This window comes from Sturnus vulgaris, chromosome 10 (genome assembly GCF_052056855.1).
Source record: "Sturnus vulgaris isolate bStuVul1 chromosome 10, bStuVul1.hap1, whole genome shotgun sequence".
Lineage (NCBI taxonomy): Eukaryota > Metazoa > Chordata > Aves > Passeriformes > Sturnidae > Sturnus > Sturnus vulgaris.
The window spans coordinates 10,836,998-10,859,563 of record NC_142252.1 but is presented as its reverse complement, the minus strand read 5'-3'; the positions used below and the strand labels follow the sequence as shown (position 1 = coordinate 10,859,563).

Below are 22,566 nucleotides of genomic sequence, written 5' to 3'. Positions count from 1 at the left end.
TACACATTTTAGTGTGTTTAAATTAGTTTGTTTAAAGCTAAAAGATATATAATAAAGAATGGAGTACACTCTTAGCATGACCAGCTGCTGCAACTTTGTGTAACTGTGTATGCAGCTTGCTGTTTCTGTATAGAACGAGTCAGATTGGTATAAACACTCAGGTCATATTGCTCAACCTAAAGGCACCAAGATAAAATCTTGCATTTCATAAACTATCTTCAAATGATTAGTCAATGAACTCTTAGCTTCTGTTACCCTGCATGGTGAGTTCTGCTATCTCAATGTATAGCGCTAAAGAAAATTCAAGCAAATTAAATCACTTGAAAATATATCAGTTATTGCAGATTAAGTCTTGCATGGACACTCCCATGTTCAATTTAATTGAGTTGATCGGAACTATTATATAGATGACCCCTGAGAGTGAGGAATCTCAAAGAAATAATTTTACTTACAGTAAGGATGTTTTTTAATTCTATTTGCAATGTGATCTCCTTATGTATTCCATAATCAGCCTTCCTTACTACTGAGACACAGTTATGTTCTTCTCTTTCTGTATCTGGAAAGGGGACAAAGTGACATCACAGGCATAAGGGCAGTCTGAATACACACTCTTGGCCAAAAGAATTCAAATTCAGGTGCATGAGGACCCTTGACTATTGAGACTGTAACTGATAAGTGTTTTGAAGAATCTGATATCATGAGGTAAGTGGCTGTTCTTTATTAAAAGAATCCTTGCTTCCAACAACAGTTCCTTATTGCTGTCAGTTTTTGAGTGGGTGTTTACTCTTATTTTTCTGTAATTTACAGATTTCCTGTTTCATTTCTGCTTTGAAATACAATACACATCAAAGGAATGGTCACAATGCTATGAAGTGCATAAAGTAAACCTAATTCCTATTATTTGAAAGGACAGAAAAAGCATTTTTCATTAAAACTTTTTTTTTATGGTAAAACCTCAGTGGACTGGCAGTACTTTATGAAAGCTGATAATCACAGTTAGTCCTCTATTTTGTGTAGTTGCAGTTACTTGTAATGGCTAGGTCTTACTGAAACAGTAGTTCTTAAGTGCTTTTTCATCCCTTTAGCTTCTAGTATATCCATTCTCTTGCTATAATTAAACCTCATTGATGGCCATTTTTCTGGCTTTTTTATATTTTTTGTTAATTTCTAGACTTGAAATAAATGTTCTTCTAAAGAGCTATTCAGCCCTGAATTTTCTAGGTACACGTGACCATTTATATATGTACACACATACATATACATATATATATATACAAGAACTCAATCACTCATTTTCTTAAAATTATTCATAGTTATGTCATTTTCAGTTCACAAAATAATTCCTTAAGAGACATCCAGAGGATGAGGGACACAATCTTATTAATACACATTGCTCTTCTCCAAATGTAGATAATTCCATAGGCTGAATAAAAATAATGGGCATATAATGAAACATTAACAGAGTAGGTACACCAGTTTTCACTTCACTTGCTTTGGCAGATAAATTCTTGGCTTACAACTTGATTGGCCTAAAGTCCACCTCATTTTCTGTCCAAGTTTACTTGTTTTGCAGAGCTGGCAGAAAGGAAGGACTGCTTGTGCCTCAAGCACAGTGCAGAATCTCATGCATGTGGGCACAGATTTAATGTGCAGTTCTCTAGTGATAATCCTGGATTAACCAGCCTCTTACTACTTGCTTTCTTTGGGTCTTACCAAACTGTGTTGCCACATTATGAAGCTTATCAAGGAATTAATCTGATTGGCAGTCACCCCTGTTATTTTTCATGATAGCTCATCATGGAGCCTCCATGTTCCTTAAGAACAGCTGAGTGGTACAGTTTGTAGTGTGTGGGTGGGATGGTTAGCAAGAAGGGAACTGCTTAAGAAACATCCTATGGCTGCCTAATTAATGCTCAAATTACCCACAAGCCTAACATGACTCATCAAGTGATGTCATTGCATGTGGTTCTGTCTCCTGACTTCGGGGAGAGTGGTAACTTCTGGCAGGAGTACAGGAGGAACTTATGAGAATGAGTTATTGGTCAATTATTGCAGCAACATTTGCATAAAGATCATTTTCATTTTGGTTTGTCTGTTAAGTTTTCAGGTGAGTCTTAAAGAATGATGGATGTGGGCTGCACCAGCCAATGGAGCAAAAGAAATTAGTGGGCTCTTTCTTGTTTATGTGCAAACTGACAAAGGGCCCCGGGTCAATGCTTTCATAATGTTAAAACTTGCTAGAAAGGTAGATCTAATTGGGTGACATGGTAACTCAGTTTGAGGAGGCAGTCGGAGGATAGATGCACCTTGACCAAAAAAACAGCTGAGGAAGAGAAGATAAAACCCCCATGCATTACAAATTTTGGGTCCTGCTCTGCAAGATTTCAGTATCTGGAATCCTGTTAGCAGTTCCAGTGGCAAGTTTGATTCATACTGGAAGCCTTGAGTGAATGAAGATGCTCCAATGTATCAGTCACACAACAAATGCACTTGAGAATACTTAATTTTTCAAAAAGCAAGTTAACTATTCAAAATACAGTTAATTTGGAAATTTTATTTAATAATCTGGTTCTAGAAAATATCAAGACTGTCAAGATAACGTTTTCTTTCTGGGAATTAGGTCTGCTGGGTCTGTAGCAGTTCCATCTCTCAAGGTCTCTTGCTTGGCATCATCCTATAAAATGTATTTCTTCCTTACTGAAACATGATGAGTGTGATGACATTGTTTAAAAACATTCAATATAAATTACTCATGGTAAGGGTTTTGCTGTCCCTGCTAGCAGTGTAGGATCTTCTTGAACCTGATGTTCTGCCATTTGATTGGTTTTACTTAATAACTCTTTTCTTTGCTACAACATTGTACAGGTCCCTGGAGTGCCTTCACTCCTTCATTTGGTTTGATAACCCTGTTAAAAAATAAGACCAGACACGTTTTCCAGAGAGCAAAGAAACTGAGGATTTCAGCAGAGAAGATGCAGAAGTAGAGGACATGGCTGCTGAGGTACTTGGTGTGGCCCAGGTGTGCCAGCTCCCTCTCTGAGCAGGCACCCACAGGCTCTCACCCAAACAGGACTCGGGGCTCGTATGGGTATGCAGGCTTGTTGCCAGGAAAGTGTCCCTACATTTTTACTTCAAATTGAATGTTTCTTGCCTGTGCTAAGATGAGCTTGGGGCTTTTGTGCATACTGACAATAAGATTTTTTCTCTGAGGGTGACAATAGGTTTCGTATAGACAAGGAGTGCCTGTGTGGGAGTGATTATTATGACAGAACAATATAAACTAATGCCAAGTAAGTCATGTATGGACACGCTTTGCACATACCAAAACAAATTGACTCTTTTATTGCATTACTTTTATGACATTACAAACAGAACAAAAATAAAAATACAAATTTGTATTTCATAAGCCTCTCATAAATTTAAGTGATTTTAGTATATGCTTTCTATGACTAAGATTATTATGCATTGACATTTTGCAAGTTGGTGCAGGTTATCTTTTTCTGTACATCTAAATTCTTCGTTAACATATTAAACACAATTTAAGATCTGCGAGAAGAAATTGATGTTACATGGTCACTTCCATGCAATCAAAAGGGTGTGTATTTGTTACATTAGGAGAAAGAAAAAAGTAACCTGCATCAATTTTCTTTTTAAAGTTTTGCTTAATCTTGTAGTGAGGCAGGCCGTCCTTGTATTGATACTTTAAGAACACAAAGGATGTCTAGATGCCTTTTTTCTTAAGGCTTCTTAATTTTTGAATGCTTGGAGAGGTTTTCGCTTTTTATACCAGTTACACATGTTGAATCTTATTGAGGGAGCTTTCATCAGAAGTTTTAAGTAATTATTTTTATTATGCTGTTAGTTTTGATAAATTAGTTTGAAGGAAAGTATTCTTTATCAGATGCTGAAGTACTTGGTACGTCTCTGACATACATCTATTAGCTATATGTCAAGAGACAGTTAAAGAGACTAAAATGTCAAAGAGATTGTGACTTTTTAATGTGTTGTTCCTTAGGGAGAGGTAAAGCAATCGTTTCTTGGCTTTCTCTTTCACTTCCCCGTGATCTGTACCTTTGTCCCAGTGACCTCTGCAACTGCCCATGTGAGGTGAGAAGCCTCTTCTTAAAACTTCCACTGTTAGTAGTATTCCTGGTTTAAAGATCCAGACTTACCTTAAGTAATAGTGTTTTGTTTTTCATGGTACAATTTTTTTCTAAGAGGGGCCAAACCAGAAAGGGGGGAATATTTTCAATGTATTTTTTTGTTTTTACTTTTTCTGCTCTAATTAAATGAGTTAAAACCAATTGACTAACTCTTCTGATTACATTTGGGTTAAATTCTACTAGTTTGGGGTTGAGCATTCTGAATTTTATTGGTTTACTGTGATTATTTCTGGTTGTTTCTGTTTCAAAATTACCACCCCATCTAAGGGCAGTACGGGAACATTTGTGTCACTAACTCTGTTTCGACAGTAATTCTGGATGCCGTCCCCTCTGTAAAGCAAACTGATGGCACCAGAGAATTGCTGCGGCTCCTGACGTTGTGCAACTATGTGTAATTTGTTCACTGATACTCAGTGACTTCAGTGACAAATCCCAGGAGCAGACATACTGTAAAGGAGATTACTGTAAGGAGAACTTGGGCTCAGGCACTCTGATCACGGGGTCAGCATGGCACCGTGAGCATCTCTCCCAGTGGGCTCGCTGAATTCAGCCTTTTAGAAAAGCCCTTAACATGTGGTATTTAACTAAAAGCCTTTCCTTAGTGCATGTGGTAGATTTATGTAGAGATTGCACAGGCGAAACGCGAGGCTTTGCTTTCGTGTTCTTGCTGTGTCCGTGGGATGCCGGGGCCGAGGGCCCGGCCCCACCTCCCCGGTGAGGGCGCGGCGGGCGGGGCCGCACCGCCCGCGCTGCTCCCAGGCCGCGGCCTGGCCCGGCCGCCCCCGGCGGGCGCCACCTGCCCGCGCGGCGGCCCCGCTGGCGGCCCCGCTCGCCGCCCCCGCCCGTAGGCCGCAGGAGCGCCCGCCCCCCGCGGGCTGTGGCGGGCGCGGTCGCTCGGCCGCCCTCACTCCGCGCTCCGCGCCGGGCCGCGCCGGGCGATGCCGTGCGAGCAGCCCGACGGCGGGGCCGCCCCGGAGCGGTACGTGCTGGGGGTAGACGTGGGCAGCACGATGGTGAAGTGCCACGTCTACGACCGGGCGGCCGTCGTCAGGGGTTCCAGCTACAGGAAGGTGAGTGCGGGCGGGTGCGGGGCGCTGTCCCGCTCCGGAGCCGGGCCGAGCACCTGTCTCGCGCCCGGGCGGGGCCGAACGTGCTCGCTCTGCTCCGAGCGGTTCCGACCTGCGGGCCCCCGAGAGGCTGCGGGGGTTTCCCGTCGGGGCTCGCCGTTCGGAGGAGCTCGCCCAGCTCGGCTGGTCCCGGTGCGCGGGCATCCCGTGAGCCAGGGCGGACAGGAGCGGCTCCCCCTCTCCAGGCGTGGAAGGAAACCCACAGCCCCCGACCCCCGCGAGACTGCCGTAGCGATCACCCCGTTACTCCCGCGCTCTCCCCCTCTCAGCTTTCCCGGTTACCTTACTTTCGGTCACTTATGGACTAATCTCTGTCTGAACAAAACCACTTTTGTTAGGAGGGCATAGCTCAGACTTGCGTAGGACTTGTGTTTACACGCATCCCATCATGTAACAGCGTCGTGTGAAAAAGTGTCAACTTTAGAACATGAATTTCAGGCTGCTTCTGGTTCGTACAACTCGTGATCTTGCTGTTATCTATTGCAATGAAAAGCTTGCAGCGAAGAGAAGTGTAAGAAATCTGGTGGATTTCGGGAATGGAAGGGGCTGCTCTCGGTGGAGCTGACCCTCCCTGTGGCTGGGATCTTATCTGACAGGTGGTCCCTGGCCTGCTGTGCTGCCATTGAGAAGCTCAGAGGTATCGTGGTCTGAATTAAGCAGTGAAGCAGACATGGCTTTCTGAGACACCTGCTTTCCTGTTTGCAGCTCTGAAAAGGGCTTTACCCGTTCCTTTATTCCAAGAGGTTTGGACTTAGGTATTTCAAGGGGTTTGAGCTTCCTTATTCCCCCTGAATAAAGGAGGTCTAGAGATCACACACACAGGTTGAACAATATTTTCAAAGTTACAGTGTTGTTTCTACTCTCACAGGAGATTCACAAAATGAAGAACAAAACAGAACAACCCAAACCCAAATGTATTTACTGGTTTCTGTGAACTAGGGATCATAATAATGTTACTTGTGTTTCCTGAACAGGTAGAATCCCTTTATCCTCGTCCTGGGTGGGTTGAATTAGATCCTGAAGTGCTATGGAGTCAATTTACTGGTGTAATAAAAGAGGCTGTACAAGGTAAGGGCTTAAACTTTGAGAAATTATTTATTTATCAAAATTAGTAAGGTTAGTTACTTGAGTAATAAAACTATTTTAGCTGGTATTGAAAATCATCACTGGGCACAGGTCTACAACATGCTTTAAGGCCTATTCAGTCCTTATATAAAATAGGGCACTTCAATTACCTTTTTCCTTTCACTGGGGCCAGATTAGGATTGAAGTAGAAGCAGAAGCAATGTGAATACTTGATTTACGCATCAGAGCCAGCACTTTGTTGCTCCAGCTTTTTGTATATACATCTTTCCCCAGTGTCTGTTCGTCCAGATGCCTCTGTGCAGGAACAGAGAGCAGACTTGTTCCCCTTCCAGTGCCCCATTGTTCTATGGCCACTCTGTATGTGTGTGTATGAGGGAATGAATGAAGGATGCTGCAGAGCTGTGCTCACTCGATTGCAACCTGATATTCCTACTTTTTCCATTCAAACTTTAAGTGGTTCTTACTGTCCTAGTCGTGTATTACTGTTCTTTTCTATCCGTACTTTAGCCTAAAAATTCCTGGTGCTCCACACACTAAATACATACAACTCTCTTTTCTGACAAACCTCTAGGTTTTTTCCCCTGCTTTTCTGGATGCTGCTCTAACCTAGTTCTTACTCTTTACAACTCCATAGCTTTCATATTAAATCCATCTCCACTGTTCTGCCATCCATCCTGGATCACCTTCTGTGCTGTGTTGATGTCAGATGGACCCCAGCTTGCCTTCCCACAGTGCCTCAGCCTCCTTGGCCTGTGTGTATTCATTGCACTCTTTCATTCAATTCATTCAGTTCCTCCTGTTCAGCCCCTCTTGCTTGGTCTCCAGTGTTGCTCTGCCTTCAAATATGGCTTATGGCACAACTGCTTGTCCCTTCCTTTGGAATGCTGCCTAAGGAACAGGGAAAGTAAATATCACCAGGTGTAAGCTGAAGCTGATTATTTTGGGCTCTTGTTTTGTCAGCAGCCATAACCGTTTGGTCACAAGAACAGCAATGCCACCTCAACCCCCGAAGACCTTACTGTCTTCCTTCATTTCCATTCTGTAGGACAAATCAGGAAGTAAGACTTTTCAGCTAGTTTTAAAAAGGGAAGATTTCCTTGTGGCCAAGCTGCACGCATTGTTGACAAGTCATTTTTCAGTGGGTGTGTAAGTAATCATAACTCACAGTGCTGTCAAAAGAAGCAGTGCCACCCCCTTTTTACAGTTGTTTCTGGTCTAGGGAAGTTTCCTGAGTCGAATCACTGTCCAGTTGTTTATGCCAGCAGAGCTTCACCAGTGTTTGTGCTGACGCAAGAGAGGGTGTGGTAGCAGGGGCAGGAATGACTGTCTGGAAGCAGAAGGAGCACGGTGATACTCGGGTTTGCAGGGCTTGTGGGGCTAAACGTGATTCCATGCACGTGGGGATGAGCTGCTGTAGTTCAGTACTACTGAAGGTGGAAACTTATGGCTGCACGGTCCCAACTCTGTCTCTAACTGTAGCACTCCATCCAAAGGACACCTTAACTGAAAAATATCCATGTTTGACTTTAGGTTTGTTTTTGTCTGTAATGGAAGTTAGCTCCACTTATGTGAGTGTCTGGAGAGCATGATAGCTGACACAGGGAAAGTGGTGGGACCGTGCAGACTGTGGAGATGGGAAGGAGTTAACACATACCAGTAGTTAGTGAGTTGTGGAAGTGCTTGTATGGCTTTTCCTGTAAAAGAAATAGTGCTGTTCTCAGGCCACCTGTTCCCAGGTCCTCCTCTTTGTACACTCCTGCTACCAGCAGCACTTGTGCAGGCAGCTGGAGCAGGTTGCCTTGCGAAAGCACTGGTTTAATTTTCAGCTGATTGAGGAATTGATAGTACTGATGGCAGGAATGCAAGGACCCAGTGTAAGGGGAAGTGCAGAAGCACACATAGAGTTGGGCAGCACAGGTTGGCCCTTTCTCTGTGAAATCCCTTCTGTAGTTGTCACTGAGAATGCTGAGTGTAGAGTCTGCAGGACATTCTCACACAAATGAACAACTTTGCACGTGAAAATTAACATGAGAACACGTATGAGCAAGACTTGCTTAACCTGTGATTTGTTCAAGGAGCTGGATTGAGAGCCCTTCAGGGTAACAGTACTTAGGACAGGGTGGGTAGTCTGTCATTTAAGTAGAAATTTTTTAATGCATATTTTCTTAATGTGTGTTCTTTTAATGTGTATTTTTTCTTCTGTAAATATGGCTGGAGGTAATTAGCAAGTTGACCAGAGTTGCTTTGAAAATAGCTGTGGACATATTTAATTATTTACACTTACATTAGAAGAAATGTTCTGTAGCAGTTATTTGAATTTAAGGTTTAACAGCAAAATTGGTGTATATCCAAATGTACAGTTTTGTACTTCTGACTTTAAAGTTTACTTTGTTGCATTCAGTGGTACCTGGTTTAAGCAAATTCATTATTAGGAATTTTGAAACGTTGCTTAAGAAATATTTAAAGTGAGACATGTCATTATGAAAGTGATGCAAAAAGTCATGGCATATTCACATTTATCTATTTACTGCCTGCAGGATCAATCTAGTTTTGTTTCTTTATAGAAATTCTTTCTGTAAGTCTGTAAAGGTACTTTCATTGGTGCTTTCATTCACATTCATCCATGTGAAATACACATTTTAATTGATTACATGGGCATATGTAATATACTTGCCTGTCTCTGGGATTGTTCATATTAAGTATCAACCAACAGACCTTTCAGAGGGTGGAAAGGGTCAGAGTGCAACAACTGCTTTTGGAAAATACATGGGTTTGTTTATCTGATTTGGAATCAATTATCTGACTCAGAGCTCTCTAATATTTCACTGCTCTAAACACTTTGTTGAACAATTTGTAGAGATTTATATTCTTATGAACTATTAGTTTCCTAAGTATTCCATAGGTTTTATAGTTATATTGAAGAAGTTACGTTTTTGTTTGCTTCTCCAACTAAATGCTTTTTTTGTGATTGTCATTTCTTTTTGGTTTTTAGCTGCAGGACTTCACATGAGGCAAATTGCTGGTCTTGGCATCTCCACCCAGAGAGGAACTTTCATTACATGGCACAAGTATGTATGTTGTTTGTCCTTTAAAATGAATTCTGTTCTTTAAAATGAATTTTGTATTCATTTGTATTCATAGACTGGATGGGAGTAGGCTGTAGAAGTGTTGAAGTCAAAAGTAAAAAACTGTCAAGTCACTCATGTTCTCTTGCGTTTGCACAGCCACACCCTAGAGCAGTTCAGAACAGACTGTGAGTGTGTGGCCTTTTTGTTCTTTGCACATTGGAAGAGACGAATACACATGCATTTTTAATTCTGGTGAGAAGTCTAACACTCCAGATGTCTATGTGCTGATTTGGTAATTCCTCAAATCCACCAGAAGGATATGCAGTTATTATAGAAACTGACCTAGTGTTTGTTTTCCTGATTGGAAATAGTGAATAATGTTGAATGTTTTGGGCAATTTGTGTTCTGTAGCTTTAAACATTCAAATACTGTTTTTCAGGAAGACAGGGAAACCCTTTCATAATTTTATAAGTTGGCAAGACCAAAGAAGTGCTGACCTTGTGAATTCCTGGAATAAGTCCCTTCTGCTGAAGGTAAAACCATATTTATGTAGATGCTGCTTGGATATATTAGAGCCATTTAACTTTTGAGACAAGTAAGGTCAATATATGGAATACTGCAAGTGTCCTGTTCACATGGTGATGTGATGTGCTGTGACCTAAAACATTTAACTGAGCAATATTAGCATGGAAGATGAAAGAAAAAAAAGGTTTAGTACTGGTAGCCTAAAGTAATTATTATGGAAAGAGATACCTGTAGGTCTAAGGCTCATTTTGTTATTTTTTTGTCTGTTATATTAAAACATTGCATGTTAACACCATTACAGCATAGATTTTGGATGTAGGTAGGTGTGCATTGGAAGTGGTTTGGGCTTTTGGTTTCCTGGCTAGTTTTTTTCATGTACCCTTGCTCAGATTATCTATAGGAGGTACATTTTATGCTGTTTGTGTCTTTCTCTTTAGAAGAGAAAGATTTGCTCTAAGTACAAAAACAGAAGTTACTTTTCCTCTAAGTGGAAACTAACCAGCACAGTCACAATAAGAAATTAAATTCTTGGGTTTGCCACTTACTTCTTTTGTGAAAACTTGATTAATGATTAAATTTTGGTAAATCTATTAAGTCATGATTGAGCCTGTCAACTGTAAGAGAACTTCCACTGGAATAACAGTGTGTAATGCTGTCAGCCACATCATGCATTTGTGCTCACAGGGGTGACCAGTGTTGGCAATGCAGAGCAGTGGCTGTCAGTGCTCCAGCAGAAAGTGCTAAAGCAGCCTTGCTTAAAGCAGCTGCTCTTTCCTGTGGTGTGTGTTGCAGGAAGGCTGGCTGTTGATATGAAGATCATTACATAATCCTACAGAAGGATCCTCTAAAGGAGATTTAGCTTTCTGAATCTAATCTCATGTCAGCAGCTTTCATCTGTGTTGTCTTCCTTAAAGGTAATTGATTAACCTTTAAAGGGCAGGATTAAAAATTAAGTAACTGTTTTCTTTTGAAACAGGTAATCCATGTTATTTTTACAGTGCTTCATTTCTTGACTGGGAGTGATCGATATTTGGTACCCAGTTTTCTTACTTTTTCAACACATCAGACTTCTATGAAGTTGTCATGGGTTTTTAAAAACATTCATGAGGTAAGCTGGAAAGGGAAAAACAAGAGGTTTCTTAGGCCATAATGGTGGCTTGTGACTTGGAGGTGTTCAGGACCAGGCTGGATGGGGTTTTGAGTGATCTGGTTTAGTGGAAGGTGTCCCTCCTCATGGCTATGGAGTTGGAATTCCTTTAAGGTCCCTTCCAGTCGAGGCCATTCCATGACTTTGTGATGTTGCCTGTAATTGCTTCAGTTTTGTCTTGCTCGTTCTTCTCAGAGGAACCAGAAATAATTTTTTCTGTTAATGTTCAAAGCCTGATTACCTACATAGTGACTTACATTCATACACATTTTTCCTCTCATTCTGGAAATGTGTAGTAGTAAAAAGCTTTCTTCATACATAAGCAACATAATAAAATCATCTTATTTCACTTGATAAATTTATACACCTAGTGATTGTACTTTGTTTTAAAGCTGTTTGCACTCTGATTTTGCATGATGGTTTTATTTTCAATGGGACATCTTACCTTTCCACTCTGCATTATTCCAGTGTTCCAGTGTTCTACAGTTTCACAAATACCATACTGCACAATTCATTTTTCAGTTCTGTGCATTGGAAAATGCACGTGGAATAAATTGTGCTCGATTAATCTAGTGCACTAATGAGCCCTGAGCTATTTGTTGCTATATTCACTGCTCTAATACTCACCATGCAGGACCTTGTTTTCTTTATCCAACACTCTTTCACCACTGTTATAATTGTGACTGTAAGTTTCTTTTTATAAGGCTGTGATGCCCCTACAGTCTAAGATTAATTGCTTTTCTTTTCTTAGGGACAGCTGTAAGAAAGTGTTCTTATTTTCTGTTATGAGCATGAGCTTGTAGGATAATATTAGTTAAATAGCCAACTCAGCCTATTTAGAAGAAAAGTTTACAATCAGACATTTTCTGAGGACATTCTGATTAATCATGAAGAAAATAATAAAAGAAACCAATAAATATGCTTCTTTTACTGTATCCAGTTGTAAATACTTTTATTTCCATGTATTTTTTTCTCCAGGCTGAAGAAGCTGCCAAAAAAAACAACTGCTGCTTTGGGACGGTTGACACGTGGTTACTGTATAGATTGACTAAAGGTGAATATTGCAGTTCCTCTTAAATATCAGTAAAACACACTGTAATCTAAGAAATTATGTTCATTACTTGTCATTTATATATCCTAGAATTCAGATACTTTTTTGCAATTTGTACTTCTGTATATTTGATAAAAATCAAAACATATTTACTGTTACAAAAAGAACTCCTGAATTAATTATTCATTGGGCCTGCCTGGAAGGGAAATATTTACTCAGTGTAATCAGCCTCTAAGAGTGTAGGATTTAAAGAGATTTAAAGAGGACCGACAGAGCTAATTGGTGTTGACTGAAGAAAAGTATCTGTGAAAGACCAAAGAATTGTTAGAAATGTGGAAGAATTACAAGTTTCTATCCTGAGGACTAACACCTGAGGAGTCAGATTATGATTTTGGTGCAGCTGATGTGCTGCTTTTGGCTGTTCTAGACAGGTTCATCAGGGGAAATAGGGTAATTAATGTGTGCACATTGTAGTGAGCAGCAGGTAAAATCTTTGTGCTCATTGTATCATTGCAATTTTTCTCATACACACTTGATTTATATTTCATGGGAGCCAATGAGATGTTTAAAGAAAGCTATTAAATATTTGGATATCTAAAAATCTTATTTTGTTCTATTTCTTTTCATGCTAGGTTCTGTGTATGCTACAGATTACTCAAATGCCAGTACTACAGCCATTTTTGAACCCTTTACGGTATGTGCAGTTCCCAAAGAATGGTGTTGCTGTTTATTGTGCTTCTCAGAGGATTGGTAATGTTTTTACATTTTCCATTCATTTCAGAAATGTTGGACTCCCACTTTGTGTAATCTACTTTCTATTCCCATGTCTATTTATCCACCGGTGAAAGACACAAGGTAACTATGAAGGCGTAATTAAAATAATATGATAACTGTTAAATTAATTGCTAAATTAATTATGATTAATTAAGAAATACTAAATATTCTGCATAGGCCAGATAATACACAGGTGCACAAATTTTTTTTTTATATGCAGTTATACCTTATATAAAAGTATATTAAGTCCAAAACTTTTTTACTGTGTTTCTTAAAGTGATAGTTTTAATATTTTCTTTAAAATAAATCAATAGCATTACCTTTTATGTGTGATTTAGACCCAGGCTGTATGTACCTAGATTTCAGTTTAACAAAAAGGTCATTTTAATGTGATTTGTTTTAAGCTTCAACTTTGGATCAACTGACTCTGAAATATTTGGAGTACCTATTCCAATAATGGCAATGGTAAGTGAAAATATTTTCTTAAATCTGTGTGTTTATACTCTACTCGTTTGTCTTTGATTTAGTACTTGCTTCTTTCATTAGTATTCTCTATTCCTTCTCTGTAACTTAACTACAATAAAATTGATTGTTAATTTTTTTCTCCAAAAACCCAGTCTACAACCTTAGGGGAAAGGAGGAGAAAGGAACAAGAAGGGATTTCTAGAGGCTTGAGGTCCATTAAGGTTGTGTGACCAAATGATTCAGTACTGAATGTAGGACTCCAAGCTCTAGTAATGTGTGTGTCTGGCTTAAAATCAGTTGTTCTGTATAAAGTTATGCAAGAGTCCATTCTGGCTTGACTTCAGTAAGACAGAACAACTGTAAGAGTATTTGTTAATAGATCTACTTGTGATACTTTTTATCCGTTTTTTATTTTTCACTAAAAAGAAGTTGCAAATAACATGTTCTTTCCTCAGTAGTTAGAATTTGGATAAGAAAACCTAAAGTGATGATTTGGAGCAAAATCTGCTTGAATTGAGATAAATTAAAAAACTGTCCCTTAGCTAACATGACTTGTTTTAAAGAACTGTGGAATAAATCTAGCTGTAAATTTACTGTTTCACCAAGGCAAAAACATAAGTAAAATACATTTAATAACCGTCCTCATTATGGAGAAATGGAACATTGAATAATTTGGTACAGGAGGGGTATCAAGGAGAAATACAGGCAAGACCTCAAAACTTCAACTTTATCTTTGGAGAAAGAGGAATTCAGGCCAAGCTGCTCTGTTCTGCTCCCTGGGATTGTAAATGTCCCATTTAACCTTGTTAATATTAAACCACAAAATACTTCTTTTGTTTCCATAATGTTTTTCAGTGTTGCAAGCAGTACTACAGACATTCACGTTGTGTCTAAACATGGTGTAATTAGATGCCAGTGCTAAGTCTGACTCTTGTAATGGCCTGCAAATATTTAAGAAATTGTAAAAGAGTCCTCTCTGAATGCTCAGTTCTTGAATGGTTACTTGTGTTCATAACTCCAAAGTGTTTACAGAGATATTTCCAAACCCAATATTGCAGGTTGGTAGCTAACTTGTCCCATTGTCTTTGTTGGATTGACAGGTAGGTGATCAGCAGTCAGCTATGTTTGGAGAATGCTGCTTTCACCCAGGAGATATTAAACTGACAATGGGAACAGGTGGTTTCTGGAATGTGAATACTGGAGAGCATCTCTTCGCATCACAAGGAAGTACGACAGTCAAGTTCTGGTTTTAGGGGATTTTATTCTTTCAGCTGTTCCTTGATAGCTGTTAATGATGAGGGTACACAAAAGAAGAAATAGCAATTTTTTAGGTTAACTTTGGTCTTACAATCTCTTGCTCAGTTCTTTTGTAATCCCATCACTAAAGTTTTAAACAACACATTTAACCTCTATCAGTGGCTTCTTCAGCTTGAATTCTTCAAAGGAATTGATATTTTTTAGATGGGTTTATTGTGAGGAATGTTTGTGTATGTTTTTCTGGAAACATTTAATTTAACTGAGTGTTTTGTTTCATGGAAAATAATTAAGGTCTTTATCCCCTGATCGGTTGGAAGATTGGGGAAGAACTTGTTTACTTAACTGAAGGCTCTATATCAGACCTCGGGACTGCCATAAAATGGGCTCAGGATATGGGTAAGTTCTTTAATTTTATAAAGGATGAAATATATAACTGCTTAAGAAACTGTTTCACGGGTTCATAATTATGTTACTGGATTTGATTTTATTATTCATAATTGAAGGAAGTAATCTACATGTTTTGGACAGCAGAAATGTGCAGTCTTTTTAGTAGGTACTCTGCTGAGGGTGCTTGCTGCAGGCAGTTTGGTTTGCACAGTCATCTCTTCAGTCTCTGCCTCAGACCGTCCTGCCTAACTAGGCTTTCATTTTCCTGAAACATTTTACTCCTCATCTGCTTTCCAGAGGTCTTGAGCTGTACATCTCATAACTAATAATAGGTTTGGTTTGTATGAAAGTAACATAAAGAACTTTGCAAGTAGCAATATGTTGCTTCATGTGGAAGTAATGTGCCTTTTGGTTGTTATTATTATTTTGTAATGAAAGGTTTCGCAGTCCAGTTTTGTGACAGATTAGAACTTTAAAATTTACTTGGCTTATTTAGAAATTTAGTACATTTTTACTAGGATGAGTAAAAAGTGATTAGTGTCTCAAACTTTGGACTGTCTGGGAAGGGTTTTCCTCAAGTGTAACTCACCACAGAATTCCACATTTCTTGAAGCTGTCAGCTTTAGGTGCATGTGTACATGTATGTGCTCTGGTGTGTGCCCCTAAGGGTTAAGTATGACTCAGATTGGTCCTCACGTCTTCATCCAACATTGACTAAGCCTAGAAAGTAACAGCCACGAGGCTTTGGAGGAAATGATTCAGTTCAATGCACAGTTCAGTGCTGCAGACTCAAGTGTCAGTGCTACTTCAGAATCCATTATTAAAATGGGTAATTATCCATATGGAACTTACCTGTACTTAAAATGGATATCATTGGTATATGCAAATAAAAGGACTTTTAGCTAGTCCATAGTAAAATGATTGTGACCTACAGTTGCTACCATAGAAGCATAGGTGGTTGACTTGACAGTAACAGCATGGGGGGAAGAATATGTTCTGTGAATCTAAGGTTTGAGCAGTCTAAGGGTGCCATTATCATTCTTAATTCCCATTATGTCTTGAGGATTAAAAGGCTACAGCATAGAAAATAGGAGAGGATCCTTTTGAATTTAGCCTTCATCTGAATAGTTTGGGATTATTGATGTGACTGATGGACATGAAAGAAAGGAGAAGAGATTGTTTCCCTTATAACATGTTGCTTAAAAATATTACAAAAAGAGTAGTCTGACTCTAGATTTTATCTCTTAGTGAGACAAAGTGAATAAATTGAAGGAAATTATAACATTATACAACCTATGTGTCTTTACAGAACTTTTCACCAATGTAGATGGAACAGCAGAAATGGCACAGAGTGTTTCTGATTCTGAAGGTGTTTGTTTTATTCCAGGTGTGCAGGTAAAAATATTAATAACAAAATCAATAATATATTTTAATAACCCAATTAAAATTAACTTTTACTTTTTAATCTTATCACGTATTTATTCTGTGCTATTGAGGTTCTTACTGCCTGTTGCTCATCACGATACATGAAGGCCATTGTCATATCAGAATGGTTAAATGCCATTCCTTCCCTTGAGAAAAACCCTGCCAAATAGGAAAATTAGTGATGGATAAATAAACTAAATTATTTGCCTCCAGTAACACAGGCAGTGCCTGCAGAGACACAGACCAGTGTCACAACTTTCATGCTATGAAGTGCAGAGCTTTGACTGAGGCAATACTTCTAATCACTGTTCTAAAATAATTAATTTTATTTTGCCATTTTTCAAGGTGTAGATTGTAATTCATCAGAATATTTAAAAGTATCTAAATATTAGCAAGATTGCAAGTCCTAGTGTTATGAAAAGCAAACATAATTCTTAAGCATGTCTCCTGGGAATGATCAAACTCATTATAATAGATTTCTCTCATAGAATTCTTAGTAACTGTTTGGCTTCAGTGATATGAGCTCATCTCTTGATGTGTTGCTAAAAGTTGGAGTTAATTGTACTCAGTTTGATTATTCCCAGGACTAGTCTTTTCTAATGAAGAAACTTAACATCTTTACCTTGCCTTTGTCTAAGTTCTGTATGCTAATGGAACAAAGCACAGAAGAATTTAATTTCTTCTCCAGATATCCCAGCTTCCTTCAGTGTCACTGGTAACAGACTGTATACATCAATATAAGTGTTATATTTCACTATACATCAATAAAAAGAGTTGTTGTCCTTCTCAGTATTACTTTTGAAAGTCAATTCATTTTTTTTTTCAGGAATTCAGGAGGGGGCATGTGTGAAATCTTGTTAGAGAGCAGCAATACCAGTAATATGAGTGTACACTGTCCTAGACACTTAGTGTGCACTTTAAATGCATTTTAAAGGGAAATTATGTGGATTAGTCTTCTTTAGTTTGTCTGATTTGGAAGAAGTCATTTAAACGTTTTGCTGTTGAAAGAAGCAATTTAAACTGTTCACTGAGTAGGCTAAAATAACACTATAAACCTCTTACATATTGTTTTCAATTTTCTTCTTTCACTATGCTGCCTGTAATTGTCGTAAGTTATTTTTTTCTTACCCTTTAACTTCTTTCACAAAAGCCTACAAATACAATTCACTGAACTCATGGTGACATCTTTTCTGCAGGTTTCTGGGGATGACCCATATTTATGTGCCTCTTTCATAGGGCTGAAACCTTCCACTAACAGAAACCATCTTGTTCGAGCCATATTGGAATCTGTAGCTTTCAGGTACTGCTTGCTAAATTATCTGGCTTATATTTTCTTATGTTTGCTTTTACTTAGATCAGCAGTGTTAAATGGATACATGGACTTCTGCAGTTTGTACAATGCACTACTGTTACACTGGACAGGAGTTTTAGCTGCTTCCTTTTTTTTTAACACTTTACAAATAAATTTGTGTATACTTGTTAGTTCAGTTTTTGCCATTAAGTAACCACATAGAGATTCTTAAATAATGTTGTTTTCTGCATATTTTAAAAGTGTTTTCTGTTTAAATTTTGTCCTTCCTCTCCTGACAGTGTTTTGTCAGAAGCTGTAGTCCTCTGCAGCTGTGTTTAAAGTAACCCTGAAGCTGGAAGCTTTATATTGGCTTTTGTTTAAAGTTTAAAATTTTGGTGTTGTATAAAACAAAGTAACAGGCCTCTTAAACGTCTTAAAAGTTGTGAATGGACAGCAGCTTCCAGATCTGTGAAAGCTAAAAATGTCACTGCTGGTCACTCCTATACCACATCAGTGTCTCACTGCTTTGCCAACCCCCAACATGCCTCAAACTGTAGCTGAGTATGGATTGAACATGGCTCACACTGCACTGTGGCCAGTTAGGGAGCATTGATGTGATTCCTTCCATGTAGTCAACAACTTTACTTTGGGCATAAAAATCTCCTGCAAAGAGCTCAGAAAAGATAACTAGACCAGGGCAGCATTCTGAATTGCTGCAGCTGGTTTCTAATGCATTTTCCTTCTGCCCTGTAAGCCTGAACATGAGATGAAATAATTTCTGAACTGACATGTGGGTGTCTTGAAGAGCATGTTAAGGGATATTAAGAATTCATCCATCTCATTCAAATACTGCATATAAATAACTAGAAAAAAGTAAAGATCCTTTGTGTTTAGATTTTCTCCTATTAAATGAAGTGATTTAAGAAAAAGTCAAACTTAAAAGCTTCAGATATTCCCCATACAGAATAGCTGGATGAACTCCAATTAGCACTGTTAGCCGACTTTCCTCACTCTAAGCCACTTGTTACATCAACAATTGCATCTCTAGAAATCTATCAGTAGGATAGTGGAAAAATGAACCTTCTACAGTGACCTGCTATAGAGTGGGCCACGATTTAGCCATCCTTGTGCCTTTGTAACAGTGACAAAGACCAAACACCAGTTTCAGTGGGTCTGGGTTTTTCATTTATGCATTCTAGAAACTTTTCAGCTACTGCAGCAGTTCTAAGAAAACTGAGGCTTTTCTTGCTTTGCGTTTATTTTCTGACTATGTAGATACTGAAAACACTTTATGGAATATAAAATGCTTAATTCAACAAAATATTTTTTTAAAGAAACAAACTGCTTTATGATATCATTGTGAAGAAGGTGCACATTCCTCTTCGAACTATTCGGTAAGTTCCCTGTAACTTTTAAATTTGATATATGAGAGTTTGATTTATTATGCATCTTATTTTACTGTAAAAATTCTTCTATTTAGAAGTAAATTATTTCCAAGTCAAATGTTAATGTAACTTAAGCAGCAGTAGACTCTACCCACAGCTATTGGTGATTGTTAATAGGGGAGTAATGTACTTCTCTAATTATTAAACAAATTTAAAAAGAAGGCATATCCATGTTTTCAGGTAGCACTAGAGTGTATATAGCAATGCCTACCACAAAGGCCATTCTATCCTTTGTCATCATTCTTTCACATTGACATTGACATTTTCTGTGCTGGGTCTTTCACAGACAAGTTTTTGAAGACATTAGTTAAAACTGGTTCTATTCGTGAGGGAAAGAGGGAGATTAGTTTTACAATTAATTATTAAGACACCGATTTTGCTTTAATCTTTGAAGAACTACGTCAAAATTAGTAAGGTAACTGTAATCCCTAGAATATGCTTGCCCAACATGTAGCTGAATTAAACATTGCTGGAAGACCACGTGTCACATTTTGGTAGGGACCTTTCTTGAGCACACCAGTTGCCAGAAGCTCCAGCCCTCTGAGGCTCAGAAAGCTCTGCAACAAAATTCCTCCTTCAGGCAGCCAGGGGTCAGCATGGCACTGCAGTCAGGAGCAAAGGCCAGCGTTCCATCCCTCCTGTTCCTCTGCAAAGGAAGAATAGATTGGCAGGCATGTAGACAGAAATCAAGACTCTCCATGGGAAAAAAGCCAGAGTACCGAAGTGGAAGGAGGTGAAGTTTCTCTTTTCCATCGCATATTGGGAGAGAGCAGGCAAAGGTGAAGTAACAGCCAGGGTTAGTGGTTTAATGAAAAGTACAAGAACTTTGATTACTTAGGAGGCTTTTTAACATAGAAAATTACATCCAGAATTTGAGAAGTCACATTAAAAGTGCAAATTCTTAAAAAACTCTTAAAATATATGAAGTGTGGAAATACAGGCTAGGGAGCATTAGAATTCTGATTCCATTTGCATTGCAATGTAAACTATAAATTGTATGATGATGGGTTTTTTTTATTCATGGATATAAAATTGCAGTTTTATATAGTGTCTGTATTACTTAACTAAAATCAGCTTGTAGCCATTCAGCTTGTGAATTAAATGTTAAAACATGAGACACGCTCAGTGGGGTTGTCAGTAGGGTTGCAAACTGCTCTGCCATCCTTACATCTACACATCTTTTGCATTTGTCAATCACCTTTGTTTTTCTGTTGTTTTTATCCCATAAATTAATTGATTCCTTTTTTAGCTGTTGTCTGGTATTCCTTGTTCCTTCCTGCTCTCTGGGCATTGTTTTCATTAGTCTTCTATAGATTCCTGTTACTTCTCTTTGCTTGTGTCAACACCATCGAGGAAAGCACAAAGAAAGAGCCCTCAGCCTTAGTCCACATGTCCTATAATTAATGGGTTTTATTACCCAACCCTTTCTGTAGCAATAAACACTAGATGTCTTCTCTGCACTACATTTGATAGAGCAACAGCTCCACACATGGCTGGTATTGGAGTACACGAGCATAATTAACCTATCTAGGACATTTGAATGATTGCTGTTTGTTATTTTGTTTGTAAGAGTAATTACTTTGAAATCTCAGATTATTAAATATCAGCACTGATAAGACATAGTTTTCTCCATTAAATTGGTCTCAAATTAATAAAATAGACAGATGGAAGCCTCATTCTGAACTTCCTCTTAAAAAGAAGCAGCTATGAAGGAATTTTATCTAACTAATACAAAGATTTGGTAGGAAGGACAAAGGTACTTTTTCAGATCTGAGAACACGTGAAAGGGTTTGTTTGGTGTAATGGATTTGACTGTTGTCATATCATGGTGGTAACTGTGGTTTTGTTAAAAACCCTAACATTTCAGCCAAGATGATGTTTAGTTTTAAAAGACAGAACTTTCAGAGCTTTTGATAGTGTTCTGTGTCCCTGTCTGTCTACCATTCCTCTCAGAGTTTATAAACTTTGTTTTCTTCTTCTTTTTTTGGCACCTTGTTCTGTCTTCTAAATTTACCCATAAAGTGAAAATGCGTTTATGCATGAGTGACAGGAAGATTTATGCATAAGTGTGAAATACCAAACGTTGTTTTCTGCAATGCTGGCAATAAGCACTTAACACATTTTTTTAACTACTTCTTCCCTTCTCCCTATAGAGCTGATGGAGGTGTCAGTAATAATAGTTTTGTCATGCAGATGACATCAGATTTAATTAATAGGAAAATAGAAAAACCTACAAATGCGGACATGTCTAGTCTTGGTGCAGCTTTTCTAGCAGGCCTTGCTTCAGGTATGTAGACATTAAAAAGACTTTTTTTTCCCTTTATAATGCATGTTATTAAGAGAAATTAAAAGTACAAGAAAGCTGAGACCCTTGACAGACAAGAATGAGTTAATAATGTAAATTAATAAGAATCTGTAACACCAGCTGTTTCTTGCCATTTATACAAATTTTTAAGACAGTAGGAGTAGGACAGCAGCTAAATCTTGGTTTCTGTGGCTCTTCTTCGTTGAGAAGAGCCTGCAACCAAAAGCACTTTGTGGATGAAACCTAAGGGAACTTCAGTGTACCAGAGCTGTTCCTTGGAAAGTGTCCCAGTTAAGCAGATGCGCTGTTGTCAGGATTCCAAACAAGTGGATCCTATTGGAAAGGATTTTCACAATATTAAAAATATGCTTCCCTCTGAGAAAATTGTTGGTAAAGAAAAGCTTTCGTTATTTCTTACTCTGTTTCTGCTTTGGATCTCTTGGAAATAGATTAAAACTACTAAAAAACAAGATATTTGCAGTTGAGCTGGAGAATGAATTTTCTGTTTATAGGATTTTGGACAGACAGAGAACAACTGAAGAAGCTAAGGCGAGTAGAAGCAGTGTTTGAGCCCCAAAAGGATTCGGAGGAATACAGACCCGCTATGGATGCATGGCTGCAAGCAATGAAACACTCACCACACTGGTAGAAATTGGCATTTTAATTTTAGAAGAATTAAGATGGTTTAATTCATGTTTTATAGCATCTTGACATTAACAGGACAGTAAAAAACCATTACTGAAATTTGTGATGGTGTATTATAAGTTGTGTGGTATTTCAGTTCCCGTCCTGCTGCTGGATTACTTACCATGCTGTAATGAACCTTCCCATCATCCTGTGGCAGCTGTGGTCCAGCTGCAGCATTTGTCCCTTCAGTGACCTCCTTTGGGTGGCCCAGCTGCTTAAGTCCTACCATGTACTGCACATGGGCTGTTTTCACTGTGGTGGGTTTTCTACTGAGCAACTCGCCTCCCTTTGGATCTTTAAAATCTTGGGTATGTTAATCATCAAGGAAGGGTAAAAGGCACATTTACTCCCCTAGGCATTGCT

General features: G+C 38.6%; 2 protein-coding genes across 7 annotated transcripts in view; both read left to right on the top strand.

Moving 5' to 3' along the window:
* XRN1 (5'-3' exoribonuclease 1) overlaps nt 1-4,304 on the top strand; it is a 39,167-nt gene extending 34,863 nt beyond the window's left edge. The window contains exons 43-45 of one of the 4 annotated variants that reach the window (XR_015805694.1): nt 535-702; nt 2,866-3,001; nt 4,016-4,304. Coding sequence is in view for 1 of the 4 variants with exons in the window: in XM_088170785.1 (XP_088026911.1) it covers nt 535-576 (42 nt within the window). In the remaining 3 variants the exon portion in view is untranslated. Of the gene's footprint in view, nt 1-534 lie in introns of all 4 variants that reach the window. The other 3 variants (XR_015805695.1, XR_015805693.1, XM_088170785.1) reach the window with 3 other exon arrangements.
* A 747-nt stretch (nt 4,305-5,051) lies between these two features.
* On the top strand, nt 5,052-22,260 carry GK5 (glycerol kinase 5). 3 transcript variants are annotated; one of them, XM_088170787.1, is made up of 16 exons: nt 5,052-5,233; nt 6,265-6,358; nt 9,369-9,444; nt 9,884-9,977; nt 10,946-11,077; nt 12,095-12,170; nt 12,800-12,861; nt 12,949-13,022; nt 13,346-13,406; nt 14,507-14,633; nt 14,955-15,059; nt 16,360-16,437; nt 17,712-17,775; nt 19,101-19,160; nt 21,365-21,498; nt 22,029-22,260. In XM_088170787.1, exons 1-16 carry the CDS (start codon nt 5,102-5,104, stop codon nt 22,163-22,165), a joined length of 1,506 nt encoding a protein of 501 aa, XP_088026913.1. In that variant the 5' UTR covers nt 5,052-5,101; the 3' UTR covers nt 22,166-22,260. The 3 variants fall into 3 exon arrangements, with proteins under 3 accessions (XP_088026913.1, XP_014733383.2, XP_088026914.1); XM_014877897.2 differs by having other exon boundaries at nt 16,360-16,445; nt 17,672-17,775; XM_088170788.1 differs by lacking the exons at nt 5,052-5,233; nt 6,265-6,358 and adding an exon at nt 7,437-7,522 and having other exon boundaries at nt 16,360-16,445; nt 17,672-17,775.
* Nucleotides 22,261-22,566: the final 306 nt, after the last annotated feature.